Here is a 16,764-nt window from a genome sequence, read left to right as displayed (position 1 = left end):
ATTACTCTTTTGTTGTGTGGCAGAGGCAGAGTTTGTTTCCTCCAGACCCTGCACTCTTTGTGGAGTTAGGATCTGAGCTAGGTGGGAATAGACTGTGTTATGTCTACAGGGAGAGCAGGGACCCAGCTTGAAGCCCAGTTGGAGGCTCCCCTAAATGAGGAGATGCCACTGCTGCCTCCGCCAGAGGAGTCACCCCTGTCCCCACCACCTGAGGAATCCCCTACATCTCCACCACCTGAGGCCTCACGCCTGTCCCCACCACCTGAGGACTCACCTGAATCCATGCTACCTGAGACATCACACCTGTCCCCACCGACTGAGGAGTCTCCTTTGTCTCCCCCACCTGAATCATCACCTTTTTCTCCACTGGAGGAGTCAGCCTGCTCTCCTGCATTAGAGACGCCCCTGTCCCCACCTCCTGAAGCCTCACTCCTGTCTCCACCATTTGAGGAATCTCCTCTGTCCCCTCCACCTGAGGAATTGCCCACTTCCCCACCACCTGAAGCATCTCGCCTATCTCCACCGCCTGAAGAGTCACCCATGTCCCCTCCACCTGAAGAGTCACCCATGTCCCCTCCACCCGAGGCATCTCGTTTGTTCCCACCATTTGAAGAATCTCCTCTGTCTCCTCCACCTGAAGAGTCTCCTCTGTCCCCACCTCCGGAGGCATCACGCCTGTCCCCACCCTCTGAGGACTCACCCATGTCCCCCCCACCTGAAGACTCACCTATGTCCCCCCCACCTGAAGTGTCACGCTTCTCCCTTCTGCCTGTCCTGTCACACTTATCTCCCCTGCCTGAGGTCTCACGACTGTCCCCACCACCTGAGGAATCTCCCCTCTCCCCACCACCTGAGGACTCTCCCACATCACCTCCACCTGAGGCTTCACGACTCTCCCCTCCCCCTGAAGACTCTCCAGCTTCACCGCCACCAGAGGACTCTCTTATGTCCCTGCCGCTGGAAGAGTCACCCTTGTCACCACTGCCTGAGGAACCGAGACTCTGCCGTCAGCCTGAGGAAGCATACCTGTCTCCTCAGCCTGAGGAGCCCCGACTCTGTCCCCAGCCTGAGGAACTGCCTCTGTCTCCACGGTCTGAGGAGCCATGCCTGTCCCCTGTGCTTGCAGAGCCGTGTCTGTCTTCTCAGCCTGAGGAACTACGCTTGTCCCCTGTGCCTCAGGAACAGCATCTGTCCCCTCAGCCTGAGGAACCACACCTGTCCCCTCAACCTAAGGAACCGCACCTGTCCCCTCAGCCTAAGGAACCACATCTGTCTCCCCAATCTGAGGAGCCTTGCTTGTCCCCTATGCCTGAGGAGCCATGCCTGTCCCCCAAGCCTGAGGAACTGTACCGATCTCCTCGGCCTGAAGAACCTCCTGAGGAATCAAGCCAGTGCCCTGCACCTAAGGAGTTGTCCTTGTTTTCCCCAACTGGGGAGCCACCTTTATCCCCCATGCTTGGAGAGCAAGCCGTGTCTGAGCCTGGGGAACCACTTCTATCCCCACTTCCTGAGGAGCTGCCCTTGTCCCTTTCTGGGGAGCCAGCCTTGTCACCTCAGCTGATGCCACCAGGTAAGGATATGCTAATGTTCCCCTACTCTGGGGCAATCTTAACACTTTACAGCACATCTAATCTAAGTCTCTTTTTTTCTTCTCCCTCAGATCCTCTTCCTCCTCCACTCTCACCCATTATCCCAGCTGCAGCGCCTCCCGCCTTGTCTCCTTTGGGGGAGTTAGAGTACCCCTTTGGTGCCAAAGGGGACAGTGACCCTGAGTCACCGTTGGCTGCCCCGATCCTAGAGACACCTATCAGCCCTCCACCAGAAGCTAACTGCACTGACCCTGAGCCCGTACCCCCAATGATCCTTCCTCCATCTCCTGGCTCCCCCATGGGACCTGCTTCTCCTCTCCTCATGGAGCCCCTTCCTCCACCTTGCTCTCCTCTCCTTCAGCATTCCTTGCCTCCTCCAAGCTCTCCTTCCCAGTGTTTACCTCCCGCTCTGCCGCTGTCTATTCCCTCCCCATTGAGTCCTGTGCAGAAGGCAGTGGATGTCTCAGATGAAGCTGAGCTGCATGAAATGGAGACTGAGAAAGGTCCAGAACCTGAGTGCCCAGCCTTGGAACCCAGTGCCACCAGTCCTCTGCCATCCCCTATGGAGGACCTTTCTTGCCCTGCCCCCAGCCCTGCCCCCGCCCTGGATGACTTCTCTGGCTTGGGAGAAGACACAGCCCCTCTAGATGGGACTTCAGAGTCACAGGCTGGACAGACCCCTGGCAGTCTGCCTAGTGAACTTAAAGGTTCTCCTGTGCTACTGGATCCTGAGGAGCTGACCCCTGTGACCCCTATGGAGGTCTATGGCCCAGATTGCAAACAGGCAGGGCAGGGCTCACCCTGTGAAGAGCAGGAGGAGCCTGGTGCACCAGTGGCCCCCATGCCACCCACTCTCATCAAATCAGACATTGTTAATGAGATCTCTAATCTGAGCCAGGGCGATGCTAGTGCCAGTTTTCCTGGTTCAGAGCCCCTCCTGGGCTCTCCAGATCCTGAGGGGGGCGGCTCCTTGTCCATGGAGCTGGGAGTGTCTACAGATGTCAGCCCAGCCCGGGATGAGGGCTCCTTGCGCCTCTGTACCGACTCACTGCCAGAGACGGATGACTCACTGTTGTGTGACACTGGGACAACTATCAGTGGAGGCAAAGCAGAGGGGGACAAAGGACGGCGGCGCAGCTCCCCAGCCCGTTCCCGAATCAAACAGGTAAGAAGCTTCTCAGCCACCGGATGTCAGTTCCAGCCCTGAGCTCCGAGCTGCCTTTGCACCTGGCTGCACAGTCTAGACTCATAAAGAGATCCTTTGGTCCAGCTTTGCCTAGCCTACTGCTGTGCGTAGAGGAATAAATGGTTTACTCGGGTTCATGGTCACTCAGAAGGACAACTGGGAACAAAGCCTTAGTCCTCTCAAGTCGTTTTTGTTGTTGTTCTTTCTGTCCTCTCCCATTCACCATTCTTGGAAGGAGAGATTGGCCCAGTCACTACTTGTTGCTGTTTGGAAACTGGCTTTTTCCTGTCCTCTGAGTGGGACACCTAGGTCTTTTCCCCCCCTTAAGCCTGTTAGACTGTTGGTCATCTTTCTTCCCTCCAAGGCTGCAATGGAGCCTTGTAATGGTCCTCTTCTCTGTCGCAGGGTCGGAGCAGTAGTTTCCCAGGAAGACGGCGGCCTCGTGGAGGAGCACACGGAGGACGAGGGAGAGGGCGGGCCCGACTGAAGTCCACCACATCTTCTGTTGAGACCCTGGTAGTAAGGACGGGCTTTACCACCCTGCCCCACACCCTGCAAAGCATGCTTCCCCTGCTCCTGGAGAGATAAGCACAGTTAAAATCCTGTCAGTGCTTTGCCTGCTAGCCTAGGGCTTGATTAGGGTTTTTAAAACCTCTGCCCTTGGGTCCCCTAGCTGGGGAATTGGGAGTTTTCTGCCTCTTAGGCCTTCATTTTAGCCAGGAATTCACAGCTCTCTCCTGAATGTTGGAGAGAGGACAGCTTAACTGGGGCAGGCTTCTCTTCTTCACTTTCTGCAACTTTTTCCTTGTTAAGGTGGCTGATATTGACAGTTCTCCGAGCAAGGAGGAAGAGGAGGAAGACGATGATACCATGCAAAACACCGTGGTTCTCTTCTCTAACACAGACAAATTTGTTCTAATGCAGGTACCGTACTGAACTGGGATGGCCCCAGCTTTAGTGGTCAGAGTAGGCATGCAGAGGTCTATGTGTGTGTATGCGTGTGTGTACATGTGTGCGAACCTACTTTGCTGAGAGGGTAGATGGGAAAAGCAGGGACCTACTTTGTTTCTTGGGATACTGAGCTAAGAGGAAGTGGCTGGGAGTGTGAATTGTGGAAACCTGTATGTGTTGCCATCTACATAACCTTAAAGCCGCTGTGTTCTTTGTCACTTACGACTCTGCCCAGACAAGTCTTCACCCTGGCTTGTCTTCCTGTGGCTTCTTATATTTGCCGATTTCTGGGTACTTGACCAGACCAAGAGGGCATTCTAAGGAGGTGCAGCTTTTGTGAGATGGGTGGGAGATACAAGGGACTTTTGGTGACCTAGTAAGTGTCTTAATACTATGACATGGGCTTCTGATTGCCTCCTAGTCTTTGTCTGGGACTCACTTGCAGGGCTAGGTAGATGGCTTAGGAGCAATGTTTGCTCTGTAAGCAAGAGGACCTGAGTTCAAATACCCAATACCTATTTAAAAGCTGGATACGGCCATACATGCCTGCACTTCAGATCCCAGGAATTTGTTGGCCAACCACCTTAGGTGAAACTGGGAGCTTCAGGTTCGCTGAGAGACCTTATTTCAAAAAATAGGCTGGAAAGTAGTAGAAGAAATCTTTGATTTCTTCCACATTGCTCTCCCACCCTCCCACCCCCAGACACACATTCAGAGGCAGAGGCATGCTCAGATGTTCGGTTTTCTGTTTCCACAGGACATGTGTGTGGTGTGTGGCAGCTTTGGCCGAGGGGCTGAAGGCCACCTCTTGGCCTGTTCCCAGTGTTCCCAGTGCTATCATCCTTACTGTGTCAACAGCAAGGTGAGTCCAGGGCTCAAGATGTGTGGGCTGCAGACAGAGTCAGTCTGTTATCACCCTAGTCCCCAATTCTTGCCACACTGTGCTTATTAGTTTATTACGTTTATCTGGTGTGAATGGTGGGGGAAAGGGGACCATGCATGTGTCAGAGTGTAATTGTTGAGGTCAGAGGACTACTTGTGGGATCATTTCTTTCCTTCCACCATGTGGATCTCAGGGATCAAACTCAGGTCACCAGACTTGGTGACAAGGGCCTTTATCTGCTGAACCTTCTCATCAGCCTGACACACGAAATCTTAAAGTGTCTGTGGCTGTTGGAAGTCATTGAGTGCTGTCAAACTCAGAGAGAAGTGCTCGGGAATTCATGGCAGACTTTGTAGTTTCTTTTTATTTATTTTTTTGTCTTTTTCCTGGATCTTTGGAGTCTGTCCTGGAACTTGCTCTGTAAAGCGGTCTGGCCTTGAACTCACAGAGATCTGCCTGCCTCTGCCTCCCGAGTGCTGGGATTAAAGGCTGCGCCACCACTGCCCGATGACTTTGTAGTTTCTTTGCATAGACAAAACTTGCTGGTGTGATTCAGTCCACTGTATAAGTGCTGACAATTTTCCCAGTAGAAAACATGGTGTATGGCCAGGAGTGGTGGCGTGTATACCTTTAATCCCAGCCACAGGCAAGCAGGTCTTTTGTGAGTTTGAGGTCAGCCTGGTCTATATAGTGAGCTCCAGGATAGCCAGAGCTACATAGTTGAGACCCTGTTTCAGCGAAACAAAACCAGGGTATAGTCTGGAATTAGATCATGGACTCAAAACTATAACTGTACATCCACAAATAGATAGCATTGTCTTAGGTTAAAGACATAATCAGTCCTTTTGGATTTTCCCAAAACTATTTATTAATTAATCCACTGATACATATATTAACTTATATTAGTAACAGGTTCTAAAAGGTGAATAAAAGTTGGGGCTGCTTAGTGAAGGGTGTGTCATTTATTCTCAGAGTAGAACTGTGGCTAGTGAGAGTGTTCTATGTTCAGCAGAGACTCCAGGAGCCTCTGGAGATGTACTTTGCAGGGGAGCAAAGAGTGATCTGTACAAATCTCTCTCTGCTCAGAGGTCTGGCCTTCAGCCATATAAGCCCTGTGAATCTCCCCTCCCCGCACCTGAGGCATCTCTTTCTCTGTACCAGATCACCAAGGTGATGCTGCTAAAGGGTTGGCGTTGTGTAGAGTGTATCGTGTGTGAGGTATGCGGCCAGGCCTCCGACCCTTCACGCCTGTTGCTCTGCGATGATTGTGACATTAGCTACCATACGTACTGCCTGGACCCTCCACTGCTCACTGTGCCCAAGGGTGGCTGGAAGTGCAAATGGTAAGGAGCCTGGGAGTCTTTCAAGGGTCTGACAGGAGATGGTGAATGGGCCTGAGATACAGTTAGAATAAATCCAGTGTTGAATGCATGATGACCTGTGTTTAGGAGACCAGCCTGCTGATTCGGTTCTCAGTTGAGGTACCTCCGGGAACCAAGGTTAGGTGCTGAAGGTCTTTCTGCGTCTCCTAGGTGTGTGTCTTGTATGGAGTGTGGGGCTGCCTCCCCTGGCTTCCACTGTGAATGGCAGAATAGTTACACACATTGCGGGCCCTGTGCCAGCCTGGTGACCTGTCCTGTCTGTCATGCCCCCTATGTGGAGGAAGACCTGCTAATCCAGTGTCGTCACTGTGAACGGTGAGAGCATTTCTTTCTCCTCATGTCTGTTCCATGTGCTGCTCTCAGCTGGCTTTGCCTGTGCTCATCCCCATCTCCCTGTGCCTAGGTGGATGCATGCTGGCTGTGAGAGCCTCTTCACGGAGGATGAAGTGGAGCAGGCTGCCGATGAAGGCTTTGACTGTGTTTCCTGTCAGCCCTATGTGGTGAAGCCTGTGGGTGAGTGTCGCCTTGAAAGAACAAAGAAGACACAGGTGTGTCTTAATTTGGGACAGTGTCCTAAGCTGCCTATGGTTTGTCCTTCTTCCCTTAGCACCTGTTGCCCCCCCAGAATTGGTTCCTGTGAAGGTAAAAGAGCCAGGTAAGTCACAGAGATTCTGAATACCCAAACCAGCTAAAACCATAGACCATCTCCTCTGCTCCATCCTCAGGGTAAATGGCCTACCTAAGGTTACTTACCAAGTTAGTGGCAAAGTTATGGTTAGAACTAAAGCTTTCATATCTCCAGATGTGTTCCTTTTACCAGGCAAGACAGCTTCTCTGCTATGAGAATTTCATTCAAGAGAGCACACCTTTCTTCTTACAGAAGGGGTTAATAGGTTCTGGACATAGCTAGGTTTCTGCAGTAGCAGACTCATCTCAGGACCCCCTCCGTCACTGGTAGAGCCTCTGGTGGCTATTATCTCTAGCCCTGGGAGTGTGACAGGACTTGACTGTCACTGCTTATGTTTCAGCTGGGAACAGGGGTTGAAATTTGGAGTTTGGTTTCCCTGGGCTTCCGTCCAGGGGTCATATGTTCTTCCCTGTTGTCCAGAACCCCAGTTCTTTCGCTTCGAGGGTGTGTGGCTGACAGAAACTGGCATGGCGGTGCTGCGTAACCTGACCATGTCACCACTGCACAAGCGGCGCCAGCGGCGAGGACGGCTAGGCCTCCCAGGCGAGGCAGGGCTGGAGGGTTCTGAGCCCTCAGATGCCCTTGGCCCTGATGACAAGAAGGATGGGGACCTGGACACTGACGAGCTGCTCAAGGGTGAAGGTTGTGCTGGGGAATCTCAGAGAAAGGCAGATAGTGGGAGAAGCGCAGCCTGCTGGAGTTGGGATGTTGGGTAGGGCTACATAGCCACTACTGGTCATCCTCCAGCACTGTTGGTCTTGCTCAGGTGGCACTGTGGCAGGTTCCTGGGTTCCCTCTTGCAGGATGCTAAGGATAAAAGGGCCCATCCCTCTGACCTGCTCTGTGTCTTATGTTATATGCAGGTGGTGTGGAGCACATGGAGTGTGAAATTAAACTAGAAGGCCCTGCCAGCCCTGATGCAGAGCCTGGCAAAGAAGAGACAGAGGAAAGCAAAAAACGCAAGCGCAAACCCTATCGTCCGGGTATGGCCCTGGAGTGAGGTTGTGGGGCAGTAAAAACCACTCTCCAGGTCTCTAGTGGCTTCTCGTTCCTAATTCTGCTTTCTTGCAGGCATTGGTGGTTTCATGGTACGACAGCGAAAGTCTCATCCACGTGTGAAAAGGGGGCCTGCTGCACAGGCGGAGGTGTTGAGTGGGGATGGGCAGCCCGACGAGGGTGAGACGGGTGAGGGCACCAGTGGGGCCTGGGAAGAAGGTGGGGATCACGGCACATGGGCAGTGCCAGTGAGACCAGGGTGTGAATTCACTTCAAGGGCAAGGTGGGTGGAGGGTTTAATTGGGTGAGGAAGGAGTAGTTAGGGAGAGTCTCCCCACAGAGTTGACCCTGCCATGCTTGGTGTCTCCAGAAAGCCTGAGCCCTTCTCCTTTGTCCATAGTGATGCCTGCTGATCTGCCTGCAGAGGGCTCTGTGGAACCAAGCCTTGCTGAGGGGGATGAGAAGAAGAAGCAGCAGCGAAGGGGTCGCAAAAAGAGCAAGCTGGAAGACATGTTCCCTGCTTATTTGCAGGTAGGTTTCAGACTCCCTAGGGTGAAGAGAGGCTCTGCACCTACAGGGCATCAAGAAATCATTTCTCTTGACTCCTCCTGCAGGAAGCCTTCTTTGGGAAGGAACTTCTGGACCTGAGTCGGAAGGCGCTTTTTGCAGTTGGAGTGGGCCGGCCAAGTGGACCGGGAACTCAAAAACCCCGGGGGGATGGAGGTTCAGAGAAGAAGGAGCTTTCTGCCTTGCACAAAGGTCAGTTGATGGAAATGACGTGTTCTGGTGTGTCCACCCTACCTTTCTGCTTTGTAGTTGGCAAAGGTGTCTAGGGGGAGGGCTGGTCAACTAAGGGTGGGCCAAGGGTCCCATTCTGGGTGTCACGTGTTCCTCCCCTCTGATGGGAGTGGCATTGTTGTTCCTAGGAGATGATGGTCCAGATGTGGCAGATGAAGAGTCCCATGGGCCTGAGGGCGTGGCTGATATACCAGGTGAGGGCTGCTGGGGGAGTTGGGTGCTGTCTTGTTTTTGCTTGGTTGGCTCTGCCCGGAACACTGCCAGAGCTGGTGCCTGGGCGCTGTTCCATGTGTCCTGGGGTTCATACTGGCCTGTGTAGTACCTCTATACCTCTGTAACTGGTGGTTTTCTTCTGAAGTTACAGGGCTTGAGGATGGGGGTGTCAAGGCATCGCCAGTGCCCAGTGACCCTGAGAAGCCAGGGACCCCAGCTGAAGGAATGCTTAGCTCCGACTTAGACAGGATTCCCACAGAAGGTGAGGCTTGTATGAGGTCTTCTGTAGAAGGGTCCTCCATGGGAAAAGAAGGTCTTTTCTGTGAGCCTGATCTGGGGATCCTCGTTGGCCATGACCATGTATAGACCTCATACTCAGCAGTGTACTTTGTCATTCTCCACAGAACTGCCCAAGATGGAGTCCAAGGACCTGCAGCAACTCTTTAAGGATGTCCTGGGTTCAGAAAGAGAACAGCCTTTGGGTTGTGGAACTCCTGGCCTAGAAGGCAGCCGTACACCACTGCAGAGGCCCTTTCTCCAAGGTGCTTATGACAGGGGGCTGATTCCAAGTCTGCCGAAGCTAACCTTATTCTCGGAGTAGATTCACTGCTCCTTTTTCTCTGATCCCATTGCTCTTGTAGGTGGACTCCCTTTGGGCAGCCTCTCTTCCAGTAGCCCAATGGATTCCTACCCAGGCCTCTGCCAGTCTCCCTTCTTGGATTCTAGGTTGGTATCTATTCTTAATTGTCATGGTGGTCCCTATTGTCCTTTCCTTCTGTGTAGTCCCTGCTGTGCCTCCTTTTGACTTTGAGCCACTAAGAGATTACTCTCTTGCTCTTTGTACACTACACCCTTATTAGTGTTCTTCCTCAAGTGGGTCAGAGCAGTGGCTTCGGGCTCTGGGCAGTTTGTCTGGGGTGGGTCTTGAAATCCTTACCCTCTGTGACTCTCTGCCCCTGCGCCCCAGGGAGCGCGGGGGCTTCTTTAGCCCAGAACCCGGTGAGCCAGACAGCCCTTGGACAGGCTCAGGGGGCACCACGCCCTCCACTCCTACTACCCCTACCACAGAGGGTGAAGGCGACGGGCTGTCCTATAACCAGCGGAGTCTACAGCGTTGGGAAAAAGATGAGGAACTGGGCCAGCTCTCCACTATTTCACCTGTACTCTATGCCAACATTAACTTTCCTAATCTCAAGCAAGATTACCCAGGTACCCCTGGACGAGGGCAAGGGAAACAACCTGTCAGGTGGAGGGGGTCACCTCCCAAGCCTCTTTGACTTAATCTTTCTGCTCTCCAGACTGGTCCAGCCGATGTAAACAAATCATGAAACTCTGGAGGAAGGTTCCGGCCGCTGACAAAGCCCCCTACCTGGTAAGGCAGAGCATGGGCCAGCGTGAGACCTGAAGCAGAAGCATCTTTAGGGGTTCATCTCAGTTCCTTCCTCTCCTTCTGTCCCTCTTACCCTGTCTCCTGCCACCCCTAAAGTAGCTGGGATAGGAAGGACTGATTTCTGGGGGAGGCGATGCGGCAAGGTTGGGGTTGGCCTTGAGGCTAAGTGTGAAGCCCTGTGTTGTATCCTTGTCCCTTAGCAAAAGGCCAAAGATAACCGGGCTGCTCACCGCATCAACAAGGTGCAAAAGGTAAGTGGGTGGCTTTTCTAGAACTTGGGGCCATGGTTCATTTCTACAGCAGTCTGACTGTTCGACTTGGTCCATCTCTGTAGCAGGCTGAGAGCCAGATCAACAAGCAGGCCAAGGTGGGCGACATAGCCCGTAAGACTGATCGACCGGCCCTCCATCTCCGCATTCCCTCCCAGCCAGGGGCACTGGGCAGTCCGCCCCCTGCTGCGGCCCCCACCATTTTCATTGGCAGTCCCACCACCCCTGCTGGCTTGTCTACCTCTGCGGACGGGTTCCTGAAGCCACCAGCGGGCACAGTGCCCGGCCCTGACTCACCTGGTGAGCTCTTCCTCAAGCTCCCGCCCCAGGTGCCCGCCCAAGTGCCTTCGCAGGACCCCTTTGGACTGGCCCCTGCCTACCCCTCAGAGCCCCGCTTCTCTGCGGCACCACCCACCTATCCTCCTTACCCAAGCCCGTCTGGAGCCCCTACCCAGCCTCCAATACTGGGCACCACAACTCGACCTGGGACTGGCCAGCCAGGGGAGTTCCACACTACCCCACCGGGTACCCCCAGACACCAGCCTTCCACGCCTGACCCCTTTCTCAAACCCCGCTGCCCGTCATTGGACAACCTGGCTGTGCCTGAGAGCCCAGGGGTAGCAGGAGGCAAGGCTTCCGAGCCTCTACTTTCACCCCCACCTTTTGGGGAGTCCCGGAAAACCCTAGAGGTGAAGAAGGAAGAGCTTGGGGCATCCTCTCCTGGCTATGGACCCCCAAACCTGGGCTGTGTTGACTCACCCTCCTCAGGCACCCACCTGGGTGGCCTGGAGTTAAAGGCACCTGATGTCTTCAAAGCCCCCCTAACCCCTCGGGCATCTCAGGTAGAGCCCCAGAGCCCAGGCCTGGGCTTAAGGGCCCAAGAGCCACCCCCTGCCCAGGCTTTGGCCCCTTCTTCTCCCAGCCACCCAGAAGTCTTTCGTTCTGCCTCCTACCCTGACCCATATGCCCAGCCCCCATTGACTCCTCGGCCCCAACCCCCACCTCCTGAGAGCTGCTGTGCCCTGCCTCCTCGATCACTGCCCTCTGACCCTTTCTCCAGAGTGCCCGCTAGTCCTCAATCTCAGTCCAGTTCCCAGTCCCCATTGACTCCACGTCCTCTGTCTGCTGAGGCTTTCTGCCCATCCCCTGTTACCCCTCGCTTCCAGTCCCCTGACCCTTATTCTCGTCCACCCTCACGCCCTCAGTCCCGTGACCCTTTTGCCCCATTGCATAAGCCACCCCGACCCCAGCCCCCTGAAGTTGCCTTTAAGGCTGGGCCCCTAGCCCACACTCCGCTGGGAGCTGGGGGTTTCCCAGCAGCCCTGCCGTCTGGTCCAGCAGGTGAGCTCCATGCCAAGGTCCCAAGTGGGCAACCCCCCAATTTTGCCCGTTCTCCTGGGACAGGCGCGTTTGTGGGCACCCCATCTCCCATGCGGTTCACTTTCCCGCAGGGGGTAGGTGAGCCTTCCCTAAAGCCCCCTGTCCCTCAGCCTGGTCTCCCTCCACCCCATGGGATCAACAGCCATTTTGGGCCTGGCCCCACCTTGGGCAAGCCTCAAAGCACAAACTACCCAGTAGCCACGGGGAGCTTTCACCCATCAGGCAGCCCCCTGGGGCCCAACAGTGGGTCCACAGGGGAGGGCTATGGACTGTCCCCACTACGCCCCGCATCAGTTCTGCCACCTCCCACACCCGATGGATCCCTCCCCTACTTGTCCCATGGAGCCTCACAAAGGGCAGGCATCACTTCTCCAGTGGAAAAACGAGAAGATACAGGAGCTACGATGAGTAGTAGCTCTTTGGTAACACCTGAACTCTCAAGTGCCCAGGATGCAGGCATGTCTAGCCTCAGCCAGACAGAACTGGAGAAGCAGCGGCAGGTGAGTGAGTGGATGTGCTATATATAATTGGTCCCACTATATTTCTTTCTTCCTTTTTTTTTTTTTTTTTGGTTTTTCGAGACAGGGTTTCTCTGTAGCTTTGGAGCCTGTCCTGGAACTCCCTTTGTAGACCAGGCTGGCCTCGAACACACAGAGATCCGCCTGCCTCTGCCTCCCTAGTGCTGGGATTAAAGGCGTGCGCCACCACCGCCCAGCTGTCCCACTATATTTCTATTCTTTCCACCAGCCCTATGATGAAAATGAAAGAGGCTTATTTTTCTGTTTTCTGGACAGCGCCAGAGACTACGGGAACTGCTGATTCGGCAGCAGATCCAGCGTAACACCCTGCGGCAGGAGAAGGAAACAGCTGCAGCAGCTGCAGGTGCAGTGGGGCCTCCAGGCAATTGGGGCACTGAACCCAGCAGCCCTGCCTTTGAACAGCTGAGTCGAGGCCAGACCCCTTTCACTGGGTCCCAGGTAGGTAGATTGACAGTGGGTGGTGGGTCTAGCATACCGAAGGTGGCTATACCCTTATCTGCTTTTGTCATCTAGGATAAGAACAGTATTGTGGGGTTACCTTCAAGCAAGCTAGGTGGTCCCATCCTGGGACCAGGAGCCTTCTCCAGTGATGACCGACTCTCCCGGCCACTTCCACCAGCCACACCTTCCTCTATGGATATGAACAGCAGGTGAAATTCAGGAGAGAGAAAGAATGAGACAGATTTGACAGATTTTTACCATCTCTGTGTTCTCCCTCTGATCTTCCCTTGTCATTAATCCTCCTCTGTTCCTTTTTCTCACTCTTTCCCTCACTGTCTCTTCTTTTGTCTTCCGTCACTATCTTTTTTTTTTTTTTTTTTTTTTTTTTGGTTTTTCGAGACAGGGTTTCTCTGTGGTTTTGGAGCCTGTCCTGGAACTCCCTTTGTAGACCAGGCTGGCCTCGAACTCACAGAGATCCGCCTGCCTCTGCCTCCCAAGTGCTGGGATTAAAGGCGTGCGCCACTACCACCCGGCTTCTGTCACTATCTTAAGCCTCTATTCTGGCACTCCATGCTGATTGCTTCTCACTGACTACTGAATATTTTTCTAGGCAACTTGTAGGAGGCTCCCAGGCCTTCTATCAGCGTACGCCCTATCCTGGGTCCCTGCCCTTGCAGCAGCAGCAACAGCAGCAGCAGTTGTGGCAGCAACAGCAGCAGCAGCAGGCAACAGCAGCGACCTCCATGCGACTTGCTATGTCTGCCCGATTTCCATCCACTCCTGGACCTGAACTTGGCCGCCAAGCACTAGGTTCTCCCTTGACAGGAATCCCCACCCGCCTTCCAGGCCCAGCTGAGCCAGTGCCTGGTCCAGCTGGTCCTGCTCAGTTCATTGAGTTGCGACACAATGTACAGAAAGGACTTGGACCTGGAGGATCTCCATTTCCTGGTCAGGGTCCCCCTCAAAGGCCCCGTTTTTACCCGGTAAATGAGGAACCCCATCGACTGGCTCCTGAAGGTCTTCGGGGCATGGCTGTTTCAGGCCTTCCCCCACAAAAACCCTCAGCTCCACCAGCCCCTGATCTGAACAACAGCCTCCATCAGACACCCCATGCCAAGGGTCCTGCCCTACCAACTGGCTTGGAGCTGGTTAGCCGCCCACCATCAAGCACTGAACTTGTTCGCCCTCCTCTAGCCTTGGAAGCTGGGAAGTTGCCTTGTGAGGATCCTGAGCTAGACGATGACTTTGATGCTCACAAGGCCCTAGAGGATGATGAGGAGCTTGCTCACTTGGGTCTGGGTGTAGATGTGGCCAAGGGTGATGATGAACTGGGTACCCTGGAAAACCTGGAGACTAATGATCCCCACCTAGATGACCTCCTCAATGGAGATGAATTTGACCTGCTAGCATATACTGACCCTGAGCTAGATACTGGGGACAAGAAGGACATCTTCAATGAGCACCTAAGGCTGGTGGAGTCAGCAAATGAGAAGGCTGAGCGAGAAGCCCTGCTGCGGGGGGTGGAGCCAGTATCCTTGGGCCCTGAGGAACGGCCTCAGCCTGCCACAGATAATTCTGAGCCTCGCCTAACGTCTGTGCTTCCTGAGGTGAAGCCCAAAGTAGAGGAGGGAGGGCGCCATCCTTCTCCTTGCCAGTTCAACATTAACACCCCCAAGGTGGAGCCAGCAGCTCCTGTCACTCCCCTCAGCCTGGGACTGAAGCCAGGTCAGACTGTGATGGGCAGCCGGGACGCTCAAGTAGGTACAGTACCATTCCCCAGCAGTGGGCACACAGCTGAGAAGGGCCCATTTGGGACCACAGGAGGAACTCCAGCTCACTTGCTGAACCCTAACTCTCTGAGTGGCCCAGGTGGATCCTCCCTTCTGGAAAAATTTGAGCTAGAGAGTGGGGCTCTAACCTTGCCCAGTGGACATGCAGCATCTGGGGATGAGCTGGACAAAATGGATAGTTCACTGGTTGCCAGCGAGTTGCCTCTGCTCATCGAGGACCTATTAGAGCATGAAAAGAAGGAACTGCAGAAGAAGCAGCAGCAACAGCAGCAACAGCCGCCGCCACATTCCCTCCATCCCACGCCAGGCCCTGCACAGACTCTGCCTTTGCCACATGAGGCTGGGCCCCCACAGCAGCTTGCGCTGGGTCTTGGAAGTACTCGACAGCCAGGTTTGGGCCAGTCACTGATGCCCACCCAGTCACCAGCTCATGCCCTTCAGCAGCGCCTGGCCCCATCTGTGGCTATGGTGTCTAACCAAGGGCATATGCTAAGTGGGCAACAAGCAGGGCAGACAGGCTTGGTGTCCCAACAGAGCTCACAGCCAGTGTTAGCACAGAAAACCATGAATGCCATGCCAGCTTCCATGTGCATGAAGCCCCAGCAGCTGGCATTGCAGCAACAGCAGCTGGCTAACAGCTTTTTCCCAGATACAGGTAATCTGTAATGTATGCTGATGTCGTTAAGTGTGGTCATGGTTATCACTGAGTGGGTACTAAGTCTAGTACCCTGAGATACATCTTAGTTAAGGGAGGTAGAATACCACCAGGTCTTCAGCTAAACTGAGACCTTCTGTAGGCAGACGCAGTCGGCCTTTGGAGAAGAGAGATGAATGAATGACTGAATGAAGCCTGATGAGTAAAGGCTCCATGTCTGTGATAAAGGCTAAGTTTGTCCTCAGAGAAAAGACTATAAGGATAAACAAACCAGATAAATGGAAGATTAAATGAAGCTATAGAGCAGGAAAACCTATGGAGAGCAATGAATGATGGCAGAGGGGAGTGGGCACCGTTATTATTTTGGAGAGGGACGAAGTGAGTCCATATTGAGGAACACCCCACACTGATTTTATTTATTGAATAGTTACTGTATTGAACTGTACTATTTGCCGTTGGTTGTTTGATTTCACCATAGCAGATTCATCAAATGGGTACTGTAGTTGGCTTTGATTACAAAAGAGGAAACAGGCAAAAATAATGTATCTAAGATTATACAACTAGCAGAGCTAGGTCTGAACTTACAGCCTTAGAATCAGTCCTCACAAAGGTGCGTTTTCCGAGCAGATGGTGCACTCTGCAGAACTCGCGAGGCAGAGGCAGGAGGATCTCTGAGAATTCAAGGCCCATCTGCTCCGCATAACTGAGTTCCAGATGACCAGGATTACTTAGAGCCTCCCTTAAACAAACAAATGAATGGATAGATAGCTAGATGGATAGATGGAAAGAAAGAAACAAATGAATAAAAGAACCCCAAAACAAAATATAGGATTTTAGGAAAGTTTGAGCTTTTGGGATTTTTTTGTGATTATTTCTTTATGGTTTATGTATTTATTTTTGAGTGGGAGGCTGAGAGTAGGGTGGGAAGTGAGCTATAGTCTCCTGTGTCCCAGGCTAACCTCGCTATGTGACTGAGGGTGAAGATGACTTTAAATTTAGGATTGTCCTGTTTTCATCTATCAAGTGCTGGAATTACAAGCATACTCCATCACACCTGGTTTATTCTGATTTGTTTTGTTTGTTTTTTGAGGCAGGATCTCACTACATAGCACAGACTGGCCTTAAATTCAAAATCTTTGTGTCATAGCTTCTGAGATTACAGTTGTACACCACTGTGCCTAGTTAATTTTTTTTTAAACTGTCCTAGACTGGCGGGACAGTGGGTTATTGGGTGATGTTTTTTGTTTTTTTAAAAAATGTTTATTTATTATGTATACAACATTCTGCCTCCATGTATGCCCGCATGCCAGAGGAGGGCACCAGATCTCATTACAGATGATTGTGAGCCACCATGTGGTTGCTGGGAATTGAACTCAGGACCTTTGGAAGAGCGGGCAATGCTCTTAATCACTGAGCCATCTCTCCAGCCCCTTGGGGGATGTTTTTATGTCACAAACAGCTCTGTTGTCTAGGGTTTTGCCACAGTGCCTATACCTTGGGTTCTTGAGCTGTGTTGGCTATAGACTACTTTGAAGAGGACTGTCTGGCTCACATGATCTTCTGTAACACAGTGAAGTAGGCGGAGTAGCAATCATGGTCTCTCTTCAAATGAGG

At 53.0% G+C, this 16,764-nt stretch overlaps 1 protein-coding gene across 12 annotated transcripts in view; it reads left to right on the top strand.

The window, feature by feature from the left end:
* Positions 1-16,764, top strand: part of Kmt2d (lysine methyltransferase 2D) — a 36,469-nt gene that overhangs the window by 7,177 nt on the left and 12,528 nt on the right. For 3 of the 12 annotated variants that reach the window (XM_057791385.1, XM_057791384.1, XM_057791374.1), the window contains exons 11-35: positions 110-1,570; positions 1,661-2,754; positions 3,181-3,294; positions 3,589-3,699; positions 4,484-4,588; positions 5,771-5,952; positions 6,142-6,306; positions 6,395-6,504; positions 6,599-6,646; positions 7,100-7,321; positions 7,543-7,662; positions 7,751-7,864; positions 8,076-8,206; positions 8,290-8,434; positions 8,602-8,667; positions 8,832-8,948; positions 9,091-9,228; positions 9,328-9,412; positions 9,654-9,895; positions 9,985-10,058; positions 10,277-10,327; positions 10,411-12,225; positions 12,520-12,702; positions 12,778-12,914; positions 13,316-15,150. In XM_057791385.1, the coding sequence (XP_057647368.1) occupies positions 110-1,570; positions 1,661-2,754; positions 3,181-3,294; positions 3,589-3,699; positions 4,484-4,588; positions 5,771-5,952; positions 6,142-6,306; positions 6,395-6,504; positions 6,599-6,646; positions 7,100-7,321; positions 7,543-7,662; positions 7,751-7,864; positions 8,076-8,206; positions 8,290-8,434; positions 8,602-8,667; positions 8,832-8,948; positions 9,091-9,228; positions 9,328-9,412; positions 9,654-9,895; positions 9,985-10,058; positions 10,277-10,327; positions 10,411-12,225; positions 12,520-12,702; positions 12,778-12,914; positions 13,316-15,150 (8,865 nt within the window). The remainder of the gene's footprint in view (positions 1-109; positions 1,571-1,660; positions 2,755-3,180; positions 3,295-3,588; positions 3,700-4,483; positions 4,589-5,770; positions 5,953-6,141; positions 6,307-6,394; positions 6,505-6,598; positions 6,647-7,099; positions 7,322-7,542; positions 7,663-7,750; positions 7,865-8,075; positions 8,207-8,289; positions 8,435-8,601; positions 8,668-8,831; positions 8,949-9,090; positions 9,229-9,327; positions 9,413-9,653; positions 9,896-9,984; positions 10,059-10,276; positions 10,328-10,410; positions 12,226-12,519; positions 12,703-12,777; positions 12,915-13,315; positions 15,151-16,764) is intronic. The other 9 variants (XM_057791382.1, XM_057791381.1, XM_057791379.1 and 6 more) reach the window with 9 other exon arrangements.

This window comes from Chionomys nivalis, chromosome 17, assembly GCF_950005125.1.
Source record: "Chionomys nivalis chromosome 17, mChiNiv1.1, whole genome shotgun sequence".
NCBI classification, from domain to species: domain Eukaryota; kingdom Metazoa; phylum Chordata; class Mammalia; order Rodentia; family Cricetidae; genus Chionomys; species Chionomys nivalis.
This window is presented reverse-complemented; position numbering and strand designations above follow the sequence as displayed.